The sequence below is a fragment of the Astatotilapia calliptera genome, chromosome 1, assembly GCF_964374335.1.
Source record: "Astatotilapia calliptera chromosome 1, fAstCal68.1, whole genome shotgun sequence".
Classification (NCBI taxonomy): domain Eukaryota; kingdom Metazoa; phylum Chordata; class Actinopteri; order Cichliformes; family Cichlidae; genus Astatotilapia; species Astatotilapia calliptera.
Genome location: NC_137422.1, coordinates 18,984,467 through 19,002,644, shown reverse-complemented (window position 1 = coordinate 19,002,644; position 18,178 = coordinate 18,984,467). Strand labels below are relative to the sequence as shown.

Sequence of the window (18,178 nt, the reverse complement as noted above, 5' to 3'; positions counted from 1 at the left end):
GCTAATAAATGTACTTTCCAAATGTCAAACAATCACTTCATGGTAAGTTACAAAAAATGTTTTCACTCTTATGTCAATTGAACTGTTGGGTTGCTGTTTATGGATTCACAGAATAATCTGTAAACTGCTTACAGCAGCAATGGCAAGAATAACCTCCTCCCTGCATTCAAAGGGATCTCAGTTGTGACAGAATAGCTCAAATTAAGCTATTCTGTCAAGAAATAAATTAATGACATTTTATACTTCAAAATTCTCATTATTTATAAATATAATTAATTCTTAAGTACACAAGAAACACATTATTTCATGTTATACATTGTATGTTATACCCTGAAAAGATAGACCGAGGGTCCGCTATATATCATAATGTTTTTATTCTACATCTCAAGTGGCTGGAGTCCCATTCATTTAGTCAGTACTGATTTAACCCTTGTATGGTGTTCGGGTCTGTGAGACCCGTGTTCAGTTTTTTTCAAAAGAAAAATTAAACAATTAATTATTTTTTCACGTGTAAATGTGTTGTGTCTTTCCACTCACTCCACTTGATTATAACTGATTTATTTATAACATTTTATATAAAAGAAAAACGAGAAGCACATTAATTCATAAATGTGATCTAACAAAGGTAAAGGGAAAAAATTAACCATGTTTGCTGTTCATATGTCTTGTAATTGGGATGAAGTAAACATCTGTTGAGTAATTTAACATAAAATTGTTTGATAGTGTTAATTTGGAAAGCCAAAACTCTAGCGGGTCCACCAGACCCATGAACACTGGCTGAGTAACAAAAATACGAACACCACACAAGGGTTAATAAATACACAGATCATTCTTTAATATGCAGACAAAATACAAAGCTAAAAATAAAAATCTGTCCAAAATAATATTTGTGTCCGACACCTGGCACAATGGAAATGGCTCATATAGCAACTGATAAAGTGCATTTCTGATACTTGAGGCAGACTGTTATCAAAATAAACTGAATTAATGGATTTTAAAAGTAACCTTAACTGTTTCCTATGAGGAGGCTGTAACATGATTTCTAATTACAAACAAACCCCATTATAAATTAACAGGTGACAAAAACACTGCTGTCATTAAAAAACAACACAAAAACAAACAAAAGATTAAAAAAAAGTTACAAATAAACTACTCATTATGCAGTTGTGGCTGTTGTGGCTCCTTGACATACTTTTTTCTCTGAAATTTGTGAAAGGCTCATTAAAGCCCTTTGAAAGCAAGGTTTAGATTTGGAGAGAGGAAACAAGGACACCCGGGGAGAGGATATGGATTTGTTGTGGCAGTAGACTCACTGCAAGGACTTGCTGTTGTGCAGTTAATGACCTTTTCAGTCACGATCCATAATATGTGGACAAACCTGAAAGCGTTTTTTAACTTTTTCAGAACTTTTTCATTTAAAGTTTTATGTGTTTCCATTTGAATGGCATTTACATTTGACTTATGGGAACTCTTGAGCCTCGGCTTTTTTGGAAACGTGTTAGGTGATGAAAACACCTCAAATTAGCTTAAACCAGGAAATGGCTTGGTCTAAAAACTGGATACAAAAACAAAACTCTCCGCCTACCAGCACCTCTAAACCTCACAAAGATGTTACTAAATTGTTTCTTTGTTGACACCAATAATCGTCTAGAGTGGTTACTTGGCAACTGTTTATTTGTTGATTTATTTTTTACCCTGGACATGAACCACAGAAACTCACATTAAAAAAAAAAAAAGAAAGGTAAGGAAACTTTCTATGTGTTTATAGGCAGATTTGATCATGTTTGTATAAACCCAGTCCAAGAGACAACATATGGGGCTTAATAATGAAGGTAATGCTTAATGCCAAAAACTGCAGTTCTTCAAATGACCACTTGAGGCTGATTTAAAAAGCAAGTCAGTGGTAAAATGGTCAACATCTTAGCAGAAATAAATATGTTTACTACCTGTAAAAAAAAAGCGACTACAAAGACATGACTTATTATGCCCACAACACCACAACAACTTAAACATGATGTAATGTAGATATTTAGTTTTTTTTAATAAAAAAAATAATAGGCCACCATTGTTATTTATGGTGCAGGTAGGCTAGATCAGCGGTCCCCAACCCTTTTTGCGCCACGGACCGGTTTATGCCCGACAATATTTTCATGGACTGGCCTTTAAGGTGTCGCAGATAAATACAACAAAATAAAACTAGTACCGGTAGCGAAAAAAAGAAGATTTATTCATAACACACGTGAAAAGACCAAGGAAAACCGAGTAAACGATAAAAACGATAACAAAATAACGCTGAAAACCGATAAAACCCCTGAAAACTATACATTTCACACCTGAGCCTCAACTCTCGCGGCCCGGTACCAAACGACTCACGGACCGGTACCGGTCCGAGGCCCAGGGGTTGGGAACCGCTGGGCTAGATAGCACATCCCATTCAACTAAAATCTGAGAATGACATAACTGAACAATGAAAAGATTGTTGGCATAACTCAGAATTAAAAAACAAAAAACGAGGATGACCTTCTCCCAGGTTGAGCAGGCAACCATGTGCTGAAAGGCTAAATGCATTTAACCAGATTTGACTTTGAACCGTGGCCCTTTGTGGAGTGTCTTCCACCACTCTCTCTTCCTGCTTTCTGTTTCCTCTTCACTAAAAAACCCCAACAATGAAGACGATCACAGAGCTGAAGAAGCAAGCATGGGACAAAATCCTTTTCTGTGCAGCCACTTGAGAGGTGTGAAAGGGGAGTGTATCAGGTTATGATAAAATGTCTTTCCTAACCTGTAATTTCAGCCTACCATCCACCTTTTCAATGTAGTCAATCTCTCCTCAAGACACTTTATGTTTATAGACTCTTAAACACACTTTGGTGCACTTTCAAAGGCAGCACCTGCCATAAGTTATATTTTGCTGCCTGCAGAGCATCTTTACATTTAATACTTTCTGTTCCCAGGCTATCTTAAAGTTATTTTCACTTTCACTTGCTGTCTGCATTTTTGGGGAGACAAATTATAGGTGCAGCTTTTGGTCTTAGCTTCTGCTTCTCACCAACAACAACAAAAAGTGTTTGTGAGCTCTAAATTAATCAAATGTGTTAGTACAGAAGTGTCAAGAACACAGCTCGGGGTCTTTTGGAAGTTGTCTTCATCCGCATGTGCCCGATCATTTCCCTTTCTCTTGCTATGGATGAGAAAACTGTGTAGATTAATATCTCTTTTCTTGTTTCCTTTAGACATTTCGTAGCGTTCATACATTATGTACTTGGTTGTGAGACTGATGTAATGAGTCGAACTCGTTTCCATCATCAATCCAGAGTGCATTGCACATGTAAAATAATCACAGCCTTTATAGGTCATAATATGGAATAACGTTGCTGCTTTTTTAATGGATGAAATTCATATGTTTTTAACATAATGCTTTAGCAAGAGAGATTATTGATGGCATATTAAGGACCACAAGTTGAAATAGGCAGGGTTCCTTTTTTCCTCTCTTTGAAAACAGGAAAGGGATGACAATCTTTTCACAGAGTAAGCGAATAAACCCATTCTTCACCTTTCTCTACTTTTTAAACTATTCCAAGTCATACTTTGGGTCACAGCCACAACACAGATTTACGCGTCTCTTAGTTCTTCTCGCCATGCGGGGGGGATTGATCTCGTTGAAACAGCAGGGTCACACCCTTCCTGAAGCGGTGGTCCCTGACGCTGTAAATAATAACATTACAGCAACTGTTTCCTGTCAGAATCCAGAAGGCAAAAAAGGAGAAATTACACCAGGTGTATCCCACCACGTTCCCGAGCACAAACACTGCAATGGGCGTGAAGGATGCTGTAAAGGCAAATGTTAATATGCCAATTGTTTTGGCTGCTTTGATGTCTGAAAAAGAGGGCCTGTGAGGGCATCCTCCACCTCCTCCTCCTCCATCGCTCAGACTCCCCTCTGAGAGTAGTTTGCGTTTTTGGGAGTACCGCCGAATGCTAGTGAAAGACACGATATTAACAGCCAATGTGCCACCGAGCAGTGTGAAATCGAACGCTGGGAATAACAACAAGATGTTGGCATCAGGCGGGAGATGGCCTCCAAGCATGAGTGGGGTGTAGTTACACATGCGACTGCACTCATTGTACTCCAAAGTGAAGTTTCTGCTGAAGATGAGAGGCGCTAAAGCCAGCAGAAAGCTGGAAGCCCAGGAGAACAGGATGAGGAACAGAGTTCGTCTTCGGGTCACCAAGGCGTCCTTTTGGAGTGGCCACAGGATGGCCACACTGCGCTCCAAAGTCATTAGGAAAATGGTGCTGATGGAAACAAATGTGCATCCAGCAAACACTGGACCAATCAGCATGCAGGGCTGCCATGGGCTTACTAGTCCACCACGAGAAGAGGAGTTGGCAGGGGAAGTAGAAGTACCCTGATACCAAACAGGGGGCGTGGTGGTTACCATCAGAGAGATTTCAGTGTAGATGGAAAAAGGAACCACGAGGACACCGACCATCATATCTGCTATGGCCAGAGACACTGTCACAGAGAAGAAAGAAGAGGAAGATGTCATGTTGGATAGCTGTATTTAGTTTTCCTTATTATCATTTACTTAGCATTTTACCATTAATCACAAGAACTGCTTTATTTGCAGAATTTAAAAAACAACCTTTCTGATTTAGGTTTTCCATAAATTTAAATGAATCGGTTGTGCTGAATGAAACTATTTAATATAAGACATAATGTGGATTGCACAACACTGGTCACTATATTCTTCATTTCCAGTTAATACTTGTACAGCTGCTGTTATTGTGTATATATTTATTTATTTATTTATTTATATTTCTTCATACATTCTTATATAGTTCTATACTGTGTATTGTGTATTTTGTTGTACAGTTATTTTATTTTCAACTTTAATTTATATATTTTATCTTATTCTTCCCAGTTAAATTTACCCTTCATTCTAAATTGTGTTGTACAGTTATTTCATTTTTAACCTTAATTTATATTTTATTCCTTCCTAGTTAAATTTACCCTTTTTAATTTTTCATATTTATTTCCTATCTTATTCATAGCCTTTTTTTTTTTTTTTTTTTTTTAGGTCACGAGCAGTTGTCTAAGCATTTCACTACATATCGTACTGTGTATGACTGTGTACGACTGTGTACGTGACAAATAAAATTTGAATTTGAATTTGAAGTTGATTTATAATACTTTATAATCCCTTCTGGTCACTGCCACCTTGTGAAAGGAATGCAATACTTATACATTATACATATAATACAATTTACAATATATTTATTGCTTAAAATTAAAGATTCTCTTATATCTCTCTAGACTGAAAAAAAAGTCTTCTTTAATATTACTGCATTTTACAAACAGGAAATTAAATTTTACTAAGGAATTGTTTTTTGCGTTTCTTGAAATTAGAGCCCTACCAATATAATGTTGAGGGACGACATATTGCCCAGTAATATCTATGTGATATACCAGAGGATAAATTAAAATACAAAAGGAAAGAAGAGGTGGAACAAACTCTTATAATCTTGTTGTTAGTATTAAGGTTGCATAGTTTGTCCACCAGAGGGCACTCTACAACGTTCCTGCATGTGTTTGGAACCACACAAACACAACAGCCAGCAGATACAAGAAATGTAAACCAGTGATCTATGACTTAATGTAGCAATATGAACAGAATCGTTATATTATATTAGTAAGGAGTTATAAATAACTGCACATGACCAATGTCAGGTAAATCTGTTTATGTTTCCTGTGCCTGAAAGAAAAAAATATATCAGCTGATATCAGATTTCATATCAAATATCGGTAAATATCTGATGTTGGTCGGGCTCTACTGGAATCAATCCATGAAACTTGATTTACACTCTAGATGTACATGTTAAGATGTGGTGATAAAGCAGTTCAATTATTATTTTTTAATTCAATTCAATAAATGTTATTTATATAGCACAAAATTACAACAAAAGTTGTCTCAACACACAGTTCACAACATTTACCTTTCAGGTATCCCTGTGGTGTTCTCGACTGTCTGGTCTGCACAAACACTGTAAGTGTGACCACGTTCCCAACCACGATGGCAAATGCTAGGCTGACCATGAATGCCACTGCCAAGGTGCGATTGAGAACCCCACAGCAACACACGGTACATAGTGGGGCCAGTGAATGGCCTGACCCCAGTCCTGCCTGAGCAGCTGCAGTCAGGTTAAACGGACAGTCAGTGGTCACCAGCAAAGCTGCCGTACTCCCAGGAACACTGACGTTGGGAAGCAGAGCAGTCATGTCCCAGGTTAGACTGGTTTTAAGGCTTGTGATGCAGTGGTGGCGGGACCACTCAGGAGACCATGTCCTGGACTGGGAAACTCTCCTAATGGGAAAAAAATAGGTAAGCATTGAAAACCTTATATCACATAATAAGCACAATAACACACGTTAACAGTCATGGTATTTCTCTTTTTGATGGCCGAATTGAACCAATGTTTTTTTTTCTAATTCTCTATTTCTAAAAAGATTTTCTAAATGCAGTTGTTAAAAATCGCATTAAATTTGTTATTTCTCATGATTTCAATAGAAATTTTATTTTTTAACAAATGTCAGATAATTTTAGGTCGTTCATACCAGACACAATAGCACTTTTGCAGCACTCAAAATCACATCATTTAAAGCTTTGAATCGGTTACTGCAGTCAGTAGCAAACCTTTTAATATATATGTATCATCTGCAAATTTAGGGATGTTTGATTTTAACCTCTGAAAGCCACCATAAGACATAAGTGTGTATACTCTATATCTTTGCTGCCATTCAAACAGTGGCATTAAAACAGTTCTTACAAACATAGCTTTTAATATAAATTGAAGCATGTAATCCAATAATATGCTTGACTCAAAGGGTTTGAAGTGCTAAAAGTCTGTAGTATATGACATGTGTAGGGTAGAGAGGTTGTGCTTATGTTGCAGTACAGATATGTTACACTAAAGGCTGAATAAAAAATAGCCTTACAAATCATAGGTAGTCTTCTTTTTCTCCAGCTGGAGAGTATTGGCACTGAATTTATTACTTGTGTGTACCAGCTACGTGCTGTTTCTGTGCCCTAACACTGTTGGAAGCACCTCGATGCTGTCAGTTCCCATGCTGAAACTCTGAGTTCAGTACCAAATGTCTGTCTCAGCTGACAACTAAATACACGAGTCCTTCAATCATTTATGCTGTTCACTGGGCCAGAGAGCAGGAAGGTACGCACAGAGGACGAAACAAAAGGTAACAGGAGTGGACATATTCAGACCAGAGCAAAACCAAATCAAAGCCTGCATTTGCTGTGCAGCTTTGTGTGCAGAAACATGGTCAACAAAACATCACAGCTGTGGCTGAAGTCCTTTCACTAATATCAGCAGGGAATTAGAGGTTCTTGAGAAGCAAGGGAAACACTTGTGTATTTTTTCTGTGACTGGCTCATGGTTCAGGGTTGAATTAAGATCAGATATGAAAGACCCTCAAAGCTTGTCTGGAAACAAGGGCCAGATATAAAACAACCTGACGTTTTACTTGTTATTAGCAATTTAGTGAAGTGGGTTTGATCCTGGGCGGAGACAAAAAAAATTATATGATATCACGGAAACGATATCACGCTAAATATCTGCTAAACGAAACACGTGGTGACCCTTCGTGAATAAGGGATCAGCTGAACGTAGCTTTATGAACAGAAAAATAAATTTAGATTTATAAAGCTGATAAGAAATTTCATCATTTTGAAATTTTGGTCACTTTGTTATTTGTTTTAATTAAGTGACTCTTACTGAGATGTAAGATTTTACAAACAATAAATTAGATTACACAGATGCACCTTTGGTACAAGTGACTTTGGTACAAGTGGTTGAACGTCTGGTGTCCTGGTGCAGCCACAACAACCTGGTGCTGAATGCCCAGAAGACAGTGGAGATTATTGTGGACTTCAGGAAGCACACAGCCCCACTCCCCCCCATCATCCTGACTGACACCCCCATCACCTCTGTGGACTCATTCCGCTTCCTGGGTACCACCATCACCCAGGACCTGAAGTGGGAGCCCACCATCACCTCCGTCATCAAGAAAGCCCAGCAGAGGATGTACTTCCTGAGGCAGCTGAAGAAATTCAACCTGCCAACACGGACGATGATGCAATTCTACACTGCAATCATCGAGTCCATCCTCACCTCCTCCATCACCGTGTGGTACGCTGGAGCCACTATCAGGGACAAACAGAGACTGCAGCGTGTTGTGCGCTCTGCTGAGAAGGTGATTGGCTGCAGACTCCCATCTTTGCAGGACCTGTACACCTCCAGGACATTGCGGCGTGCAGCTCGGATCTCAGCTGACCCTTCTCACCCTGGACACAGTCTGTTTGACCTGCTCCCCTCAGGCAGGAGGCTCCGGTCCATTCGCACCAGAACCTCTCGCCATAAGAACAGTTTCTTCCCCTCTGCTGTTGGACACATGAACAATAACCATATGACTGTTCCCGCCACTAACACATGACCCTACGCTGTGTTCACTGCATCATTCCATGTTTGGCACTGATCACCACCTGCACTCATGTATATATCTTTCAACGTAGCACTCTTAATTCTTATTCTCATGTATATATCTCATGTATAGCTCATGCACATATCTTTCTACGTAGCACTTTTAATTCTTATCCCTACTTTTATTTTTTCATGTCTATTTAAGTGCTATTTATGACACTATGTTTGTACTGAAGCACCGCAGCAATTTCCTAATGTTGTAAACCTGCTCAACATTTGGCAATAAACCCCTTTCTGATTCTGATTCTGATTCAGTCTCCAGCATGTGTGGGTCAATCGTTTACTTGCTGGAAACACTTTTACTTCCTGCTAATGTTGATAAGGCCTGTCAGATTGCAAATGTCTAGATGTCAGTGGTGTGTTCACACTTATCATCTGAGTAAATTATAAACAGTGTTCTCATTATTGGAGGTTTTCCATCCCTGGTTATCTTGAAACGAAAAAAAGACATTTGGTTGTCTGACATTTCTGTTTTTCATGTGACAAAAAGATTTTGGATCACTCCTAACGCCTTAATTTTAATTTGTTATGTTCTGTATTGGCTGCTTTATCTCATTTGCTTTTCAAAATACTAGAAATCCTAAGTATGTGATTACTTTTCATGTTTACCCATCGTTTGCGTATGCTTATGAAACAACGGGGCATGCTGTTCCTCATAGGTACAAATGAGCTTTCGTGGTTTTCTCACCTTTTCGCATTGTAAAATAAAGAGAAAGAGCTTTATTTGTCTTCTTGTACTTTCAAAGCAAGGCTTTCCTGTCAAGCTCTCGTCACTTCTGATATTTCTTCCTCTGAGCTCATCTCTTTCATGTCAACCCTGCCTCAAAAGACAATTACGAATCTTTCGTTTTCATGGTTATGTTGTGCTGAGAAATGCAATTGCTGCTTGGATTGTTTAGAGACATTTTTTCAGAGCGAACGATGTTCTACATTTATACGTCCTGGCCACAGCAGCAGTCATATGAATGCAAAGGATAGACATGTGAGTCCAAAGTGTGAAGAGCGAGCACACTCCTGTCTGTGATTAATTTTGGGCAACAATACCAACTCGGTCAGGGTGGTATTGTTGTATTGTTCAGTCTCTTTCTGCATAAAACTAGAGTGCAGTCTGATGTGTGCTGACAGTGTCTCAACACAAGCTTAAAAGTATGTTGAATACTTCAATATTAACATTGTTTGTCTTTATCCTAACAGAAACATAATCTGGTTGGCCCCATATGTCTCCATGAAAACATTATTGTTGTTACAAATTAGCTGCACATAAATAACAGCAGACACATCCGGTGCATATCTGTAATGTTTGTTTTTTGGTATCATGTTCCTGAGTTTCCCAAAGACCCCTCTGCTGCTCAAGCATGCTTAGGAAAATGCACAGCTGTGGCTCTCTGTGGAGTTCTGTTAAAATGAATTTTACATCCTCGCCATCTCACAAGCCCCACTGTGGTGCATCTGAAAGCTAACAATGGAAAGTTGTCGTCAGTGAAACCCAAACTGTCATTTAGTTGGAGTCAAGTCTCTTTCAGCTGCGGTTCACAGCAAAAACCAAGGGGCAACTTCCAGGGTTTTAAAATTAGGACAATGGAGAAGTGTCATTAACTGCAGCTCCTTAAAGGAAATCAGTCCTCCCAGACCTGCCATGGTAAGATTACACTTTAGAGCAGAAATAAGCAGTCGATGGATGCTTTTATCATTTTTCTGCTTTTTGTTGTTGTTGTTTTGCACACTTAACACTGAGCTACAGTATCGATCATTCAAATAAAAAAGGCACCTTACTCAAGTGATGAACCAGTGTTGTGTTTACACAAAACAGACAACTGAACCTATTTTAAATTGTGTCTTTATGCACTTTGTTCATTTTAAACTTTTGTTCACAGTGTCATTAATATATGCAGAGGAACTCAGAGAGGTAAAACTGTGAGTGTTACAGTGAGCCATCTGTAAACACAGTGGAGGCTCTGTCACGGTTTGAGGCTGCACTTCAGGCAGTGGTGTTGGAGATCTTGTCAAAATTGATGGAACGTATTGTTGGATTTGTATCCAACATGCAATACTATCTGGAAAGCATCTGATTGACTACGATCAAAAACACACTGCTAGTGCAGGAAAAATATGCTTGGGCAGAAAAACACATCATTTAGGATGATCAGATTGGCCTCCTAAGAGCCTGGACCTCAGTATTATTGAACCAAAACAGAACAAGGCAGCCAACATCCAAGGAAGGGCTTTGAATGTTCTTCAAGAAGCCTGGAGAACTATTCCTGAAGACTACTTCAAGAAATTACAAGAACACTTACCCAGGGAAGTGTTGTAGAATAAATACTGATTTTCAAGCTTGTTAAAAATGTACTAACTCATTTTCCAAGCCACGTATAAAGAAACTTGAGACGTTTTCACAGTGCTCTGTAGTCTATGCTGTATCGTGCCAAAAGAAAGATCTCATTTCATTGCTTCCACCCTTGTAAATTAGTTTTATTTAACACAAAATATGACATTTAAAGCTATAAACAATAATTTTTCTGTATTTTTATGACTTTATCAGCGGCCAGAATATTTCTATGTTTTGTTCTTTTCTTAAACAGATTTTTCCTCTTTTACAGATTATACTAGATTATAGTTTATAAGTCTCAGACCAAAAACTTAATATCCCTGTCATTTCAGTGCTGCAGTGGCCAAAGGCATTCATTTTATTAGCCAGATATGTTGAAAATCAATTCTGAGCTTCGAAGAATCGTTATCTGTTATTCAGTTCAGCAAAATTCAGATTGTGAGAAAATCCATCTGCCCTTTTGATTTTCTCTAAAGCTTGATATTTGCTCCCCCTCTGTGTCGGTAACACTGAGCTGCAGGCACAATGATAACTCAGCCTGAACAAGGCCAAGAGAGTGTTTAAAGAAGACTGTTTTCATTTTACAATTTATGAAAGCAGCTCTTGAAAATCTAAAATTCTTAAAATGGGTAGCAGCGAATGGTGAGGAATTATGACGTCAAGCATAGTTCAGCCTTTGACTGTGTTTCGTCTTTTTATGAGTGCATTCTTTTGTCTGTGAAAGATACAGTGTCATAGGGGTGTTTAAAAAAACTGATTCTAGTCTAAATTATATGCTCTTAAAATCAACAGGATTAGACAACTGCTTTCAAGTCAGAGTAATTATTTTACTTTAAATTTCCTGATGGTGCTGGTGGTAAAACAAAAGGAAAATTATTTAAGGGAGGATGGGAGATGAACCTCATTAAGGGGCTTTTTGCCCTTACCTTGAGTGAAGATGACAAGTGGAAGCCTTCCCTGTGGCAAGACCTCAGGCACAGTGAGACAAGCAGCTGACAGCAAAGACCGCACACACACACACACACACACACACACACACACACACGCACGCACGCACGCACGCACGCACACACACACACACACAACAAAATAGGCTGCATGATGATTTACATACGAGCTTTTTCACAACTTGAAATTTCAAGTCCTCAAGACAAAGGTCATTTATTTTTTATGTCTCAGTAGAAATCAGTTCTGGACCAAAGATCCAACATCTAAACTGCTTAACTATCAACAGTTACCCTGCGCATTTGTTTGTGGCCGTTACGACTGCTGTTTTTGTCGTCTTGTGCGACTGATGTGCTTTTCTTTCCTTTTATAAAAAGCCCTCCATTGCTGTGTCTTAAATCTGAGTAAGAGTGTAATAATTAGAGTGTGCAGATTCCTGCATGGGATTGGTGTGGATGTTTACAGCTCAAAGATGGCCGCCATCGAGAGAGGCTTTGTACACCTTTTCTGTTACCCACCACAGATTTACTGGATACTTTATTAGGTGCACTTTGCTGCTATTTCCCCACATTTTCTCCAACATAGTTCTATATTAGGTTCTTTATAGTTTGAGGAGATAACAAGAGGTGTACTGAAAAGTCTGATTTTAAATTTCCAATCAAATTCTCTCTACAATTGACTTCTTATTCCCTCTTGACAGGTTTTGCACAACTCTTCTCATATATTATCTGTGATTATAACATTTAATTCTAGTTCCCATCTCTCCTTAATATAGCCTGTGTTTTGGCATGACTCCTTTATAATCCTTTTGTAAATATGAGAAACATGTTTCTTAGCTGGGAGATGTTTTTCCATAATATTAATAAAGTATTCTTCTATGCTGTTAGGAGTTTTATTAATCTTTTTCTTTATGATTCAGGTATCTATAGCAGTCTTTAGGGGGGAGTTAGAATCGTTCCTGAAGTTCCTCTGTTCCCTGTCTTGTCATGGCACAGATTCAACAAGGTGCTGGAAACCTTGCTCAGTGATTTTGGTTCATATTGACAAGATAGCATCACACAGTTGCTCAATATACAATAATGCTTAGTTGTTACCAAGGGGCCCAAAGAGTGGCAAGAGAATATCCCCACACCATTACAATACCATTTTTCTATCTTCTGTTGTCCAATTTTGGTTGACCCATGGAAACTTTACTCTTAGTTTACTGTTTTCAGCAGACAGGAAAGGCAGCCGGTGTGCTGCTGAAGGTCATCTGCTTCAATATTTGACCTATCAAGCATTCAGAGATGCCTTTCTGCATACCTTGGTTGCAACAAGTGGTTATTTGAGTTACTGATGCCTTCCTATCATTTTGGAGCAGTCTGGTCATTCTCCTCTAACCTCTGGCATCTACAAGCCATTTTCACTCAAAGAACTCGATATTTTCTTTTTCAGACCATTCTCTGTTAGAGATAAGTGTGCAGAGAAAATCCCAGGAGATCAGTCGTTTCTGAAATACACAAACCAGCCCGTCTGAGACAATCAACCATTTGAGTTATTCTTGCCTTCCTATAAACTCAAAGTAGTCTAGCCATTCTCCTCTGACCTCAACCTGATTCAGACGATTCCCCATAAACCCTGGAGATGGTTGTGTATTTCAGTACATCAACAATGTCGGAAATACTCAGAACAGCCCATTTAACACGAACAACCATGCCACATTCGGCCATGTTTCATCTATTCTGATGCTCGGTTTAAACTTTAGCAGGCTGTCTTGTTCATGTCTACATACGTAAATGCATGGAGCTGCTGCTGATGTGAAAAGCTGATTAGATATTTGGATTACTTTATTGAGCAGTGGAGCAGGCATACTTAATAAAGTGGTTGCTGAGTGTATGTAGTGTGACTCTACTTCATAGAGTAGTTGGTGCTTTGTTCTCAGATCTATTTTCTTTGTCTGTTTTCTGATGCACACAATTTCACGAGTATGTTTTTACTTTTCTACATTTTATATAAAAAAATCCTTCACATTTCATTTTTGCTTCTGAACATTTCTTACTCTACATTGTTTGCAGAACTCTTTAGTCAGGAAGGTTTTGATGACTCAGACTTTAAAGAGTGGTGAACTATTCAAGTTTTGAAAAATGTGAATGGGGTTTTGATTGTTGCAGCTGACTCAGGTACTATGTAAAATTCAGTAACTGCCAAATCGACTGAGAAAAACTGTAATGATCAGTTGAGCAGGTGACTGTATTTTGAACAGTTTTCTCAGGTTTTTGTGAATGAGAACGGCGTCACTGTCTTTTGGTTTGTTTCTTTTGCTAATACTATGTTGGTTGTGATTCGTTACATAGATATATGTTTATTTCATCTCCAGTTTTAATGAATCTTATCATTAATTACATCATATTAACTGCAAAAGTAGTTGCAGTGGCTGATAGGCACTCTGCCATGTCCACATTTTAGCACATAGCAAATAACAAATAAGTCTTCACATAATGACGATTAGTCATGCTCAGTCTCTGTCAACACTTCTTTAATTGATATAGACTTTGCAGGGCTGTCTACTGTGTAGTATGTTTTAAAAAAATATTTTCAAAAAATTCAATGTGCGTCATGTTTCTGAGGTATGAAAGTAGTAAATATATAAGCTACAGTATCAGTTCTTTGTGTGTATTCGAGTGAAATTCTCCTGTTTCTCACCTCTTTTGGTCTTCAGATCTTCCCCGATTTTATTTATTTATTTTTTTACTCAAGAAATAAATTGTTGAGTTAACAGTCATTTACAAGACTTGTTATCAGGTCTTTTTCTACAGGGATGTAGTGTTGACAACAGTGCAAACCGATATGAGGAATAACAGTGAAGATGATGGCCATTAGAATAAATAATTTTGGAAATAAAGATGCCTCTGAACCTTGTAAAGCCTGAACCATGAAATAATTGCCAGACACTCTAATTTTTTTAATTTATTGACATTTCCGACAGATTTAAAAAAAGTTTGCGTTTGCATGTGTGAGTATTAATTGGATAGTTTTTGCTACATCTAACGTCTTTAGTTTTTTCTGGAAAAACTTTTTTCTGACTAAATAACTCTGACTTAATAAGTCATTTCTAATTATTTATTCGATTAAGTGTTCATTATTGGTTTCTAAACACATGCACAGATAAAACTACCCGAAAGAAGCTCCAGTAACAATGCTGTGCTATATGGAGTCCTTTGTGGTGGAATAGCTGCATTTAGGTTGTTGTTCTTGCATGCAGTGAACCTTCTTTGACAGGGCTGTGTCTCTGAGTGACAGATAATGTAGGAAGACCGTGGGGGCCCGGTCAGGGCTCTCGAGCCAGGTCGCCTAACGCACACAGGGGTCATCTGCAGTAATAAGTGGGTCAGAGTCGCCTGAGGCCGACTGCCACAGCACATGAGCAGAAATACAATTTTGTCTTCACATCTTGGCCTGTCATTCTGTCTGTGTTTGTTTCACTGTGTACAACAAACACATACAGGCACACATTTAAAAAGGGTTGTTTTATAACCCTGTTCACAAAAACAGGGTTATAAAAAAAGAAGTGGGGACACTATAAAATGTGAGAACCTTATTAAAGGTTTTACTTTATTTAAAATAGTACAAGACTAATATTTCTAATGTTTGAACGCAGAAGTTTTGTTGAATATGATGCCAGCAACGTCCAAAAATTGGATGGACAGGAACATCACAGGGTTAGGGTTCAAAGGATTTAAAGAGCATTTAAAGAACACCAGGTGAAGGCACTGCTGTGGCTCACCTGGTTGAGCTGACCACCCTCCTGACCATTCTAGGAAACCAGTGCCAGTCTCTCCAGTCAAAATATGAAAAAAAAAAAAAGTGATTCATTTATAAAATTGACAAAGATCCATCTCATATCCTTTTGCCAGAGTATGAGCTGCTGTCCTCAGACTAATCTATTTAAGCTGTAAGCATCTAATTTCCCATCCACACCTGGGATGGTCTGAGCTTCTGCAGTGCATGGGCTCATCTGTGTAGGCACCATTATTGCTAAATGATGTTGCAGACTTTGGAGTAATGCATGATACCATTTTACAAAATCTTTCAGGGAAGGACTCCCAATTTCACACACACAATGCCAAATCGCCTTCTGCATGTATTACAGCACCATGGCTCATCACAAAGAGTCTGCCTTCAGTCCAGAGTCGTCCCCAACTTAAAATTGCACATTATGAAATGATGAAAAAATGTGAGAAAGGAAGCCCTGGATTGTTTAGTAACTAAAATATCAACTAATAAAAGGAAAGGTGTTTATCTCTAGAGTTACAGCAGTCAGTATCCTCAGTTCCCAAATTGAAAAACAAGGAGGTGATGAAACGTGTGGTAAACATGGTCGTGTCCCAACATTTTTAAACATGTTGCTTTCATAATAAATGAAAGCAAGTGTTCAAAAAACAAAATAAAACAATTATCCTTGTACTATTTTCATTTAACTTTAGAGTCTGAATGATCAAATCACTGCAGTTCAGTTATATAGTTGTATGCAGTTTATAAAGCATTGAATTTTTTTTTAAATGAGTTCACATTTTTGCCTTTGTTCGTGTGTTTTTGACATCATTGGGAATATTTTTGCTCTTGTTCTGTCTGAAAAAACAAATCTCTGGCAGTGTTTGTTGTCACTTCAGTAGTTTCTCATTCTAGCTTTTCTTCTTTTTATTCCATTGCTTAAAATTTCTTAACATTACACTTAAAATGATGATCTGAACACTGAAAAAGCCCCTTTTTAACATATAAAGATACCCTATATGGAGAGATCATATAAGACATTCAGGGTGTACCCCCCTTTTTTATGGACTGCAACATCTGGAAATACTCTGGAAGTCCCTCAACCCTTTTTAAACCACTTAAATTAGGTTTTTCTTTTTCTGTGTGTGGTCTTTGCTGTGCATTTAGGGTAACAAATGAATACTTAGAGAGTACAAGAACAACAAGAAGAACAAAAATAGTTTAATAGGATTTTTAAATGATCCCAAACAAACTGAATAAAAGAAACTGTGCATCACAGACTTGACATTCTGGTATTTAACTGTAAAAACATATCAAACATTTGACAAATGTCCAGTTTACGCTTTTACATTTACACCCTTCTTCTCAGGTTTGTTTCCCGGGAGAAAAAAATAGAAATCAATAATTTATAAATTAAAACCTATGTTTCTTTAAAATTACACTACAATTTCTAAAAGCTGTTTCTGTCAGTGATATCATGGTTCTCAAGGATTGCTATTGCCTTGTTTCCCAGTAATGGTATTTAATAATGAACTAAATACATTTGAAAAGTCCCATTCACCCACAAGATGATGAACTTTTTACATCAGAGCATGTGTTTCTGGACTTGTCCTTATATGTCTTTACATCCTGTCTGTCCCTATCGAAATTATGCACAGCTAACAGACATCACACCCACCTCTGGACTCAGCCAACAGCTGCTGCATGCCTGAATGGTCAGACACCAAGCATGATACACCTGACAGATTAGCAGGTTAGTATGAAGCGTTTTCCCCAATACAAAGCACTGAAGGTTTGATTAGGCTGACACTGCTAGCTTACACTGATTAAGATTTCTTAAAAAGCTTCCAACTGAAGAAATTTTCTTGTTTAATAAAACAGAAGAAAATAAAAACACTAAAAACAACTGTTGTGAAAAATATCATTGAAATTGAACGAGACACGTATCTGTGTGGCCGCAGAGACTACTCAATGTTTGTGTCCAATAACAACCAGCAAAGAAAAATGCAATGGGACTATTTAAAATATAAATATTTTGGTAAACTTAAAGTGAAAATATAAGTCTTATGCTTCAAATAATTATAGTATTTTTCTGAATGTTACACATTACAATTTAATTCTGTTAAGTGAGTAATTATGAGTTAATATTCAGAGCTAAATGCATACAGCGTGGGGATTTAGCCTTATATTATCAAGAAATTGTGTCAAAATAAAAGAGCTGCTGTCATTTAATCAAAACACAATTTACAAGAAATCTAATGAGACAATCTTACCGGCATTTCCTCAGAGCACTTGGCAAGACAGAGGTTGAGAGCAGGAACAAAATCCAGTATTTAGATGCTGACTTAGTGGAAATAAATTCCTGTTAAACACCGTCCAGTGGAGAAGAAAGTGGAGCTGTAGTCCTCATCATTCATTCTCCCGAGAAGCACACATTAAGCACAAAGCCTCTCACACACTCCGGCTCTCTGTCCATGTGATTCAGCCTCTCCCCTCTCCTTCCTCCCACTCTCTCTCCTTGCATTGAGCGCTTAATCTCCAGTCCCCACTACTTCACTGTTTCCCCTCTCTACAGCTTATCACATGCACACGGTCTTTCCC

General features: G+C 38.0%; 1 protein-coding gene across 1 annotated transcript; it reads right to left on the bottom strand.

Annotated features, from left to right (window-relative positions):
* Positions 1 to 350: 350 nt before the first annotated feature.
* LOC113020718 (trace amine-associated receptor 13c) lies at positions 351 to 18,178 on the bottom strand. The gene is made up of 3 exons (XM_026164959.2): positions 17,851 to 18,178; positions 5,998 to 6,365; positions 351 to 4,516 (listed from the first exon to the last, which is right to left on the bottom strand). The coding sequence occupies exons 2-3, from the start codon at positions 6,278 to 6,280 to the stop codon at positions 3,624 to 3,626; spliced, it is 1,176 nt and encodes a 391-aa protein (XP_026020744.1). The 5' UTR covers positions 6,281 to 6,365; positions 17,851 to 18,178; the 3' UTR covers positions 351 to 3,623.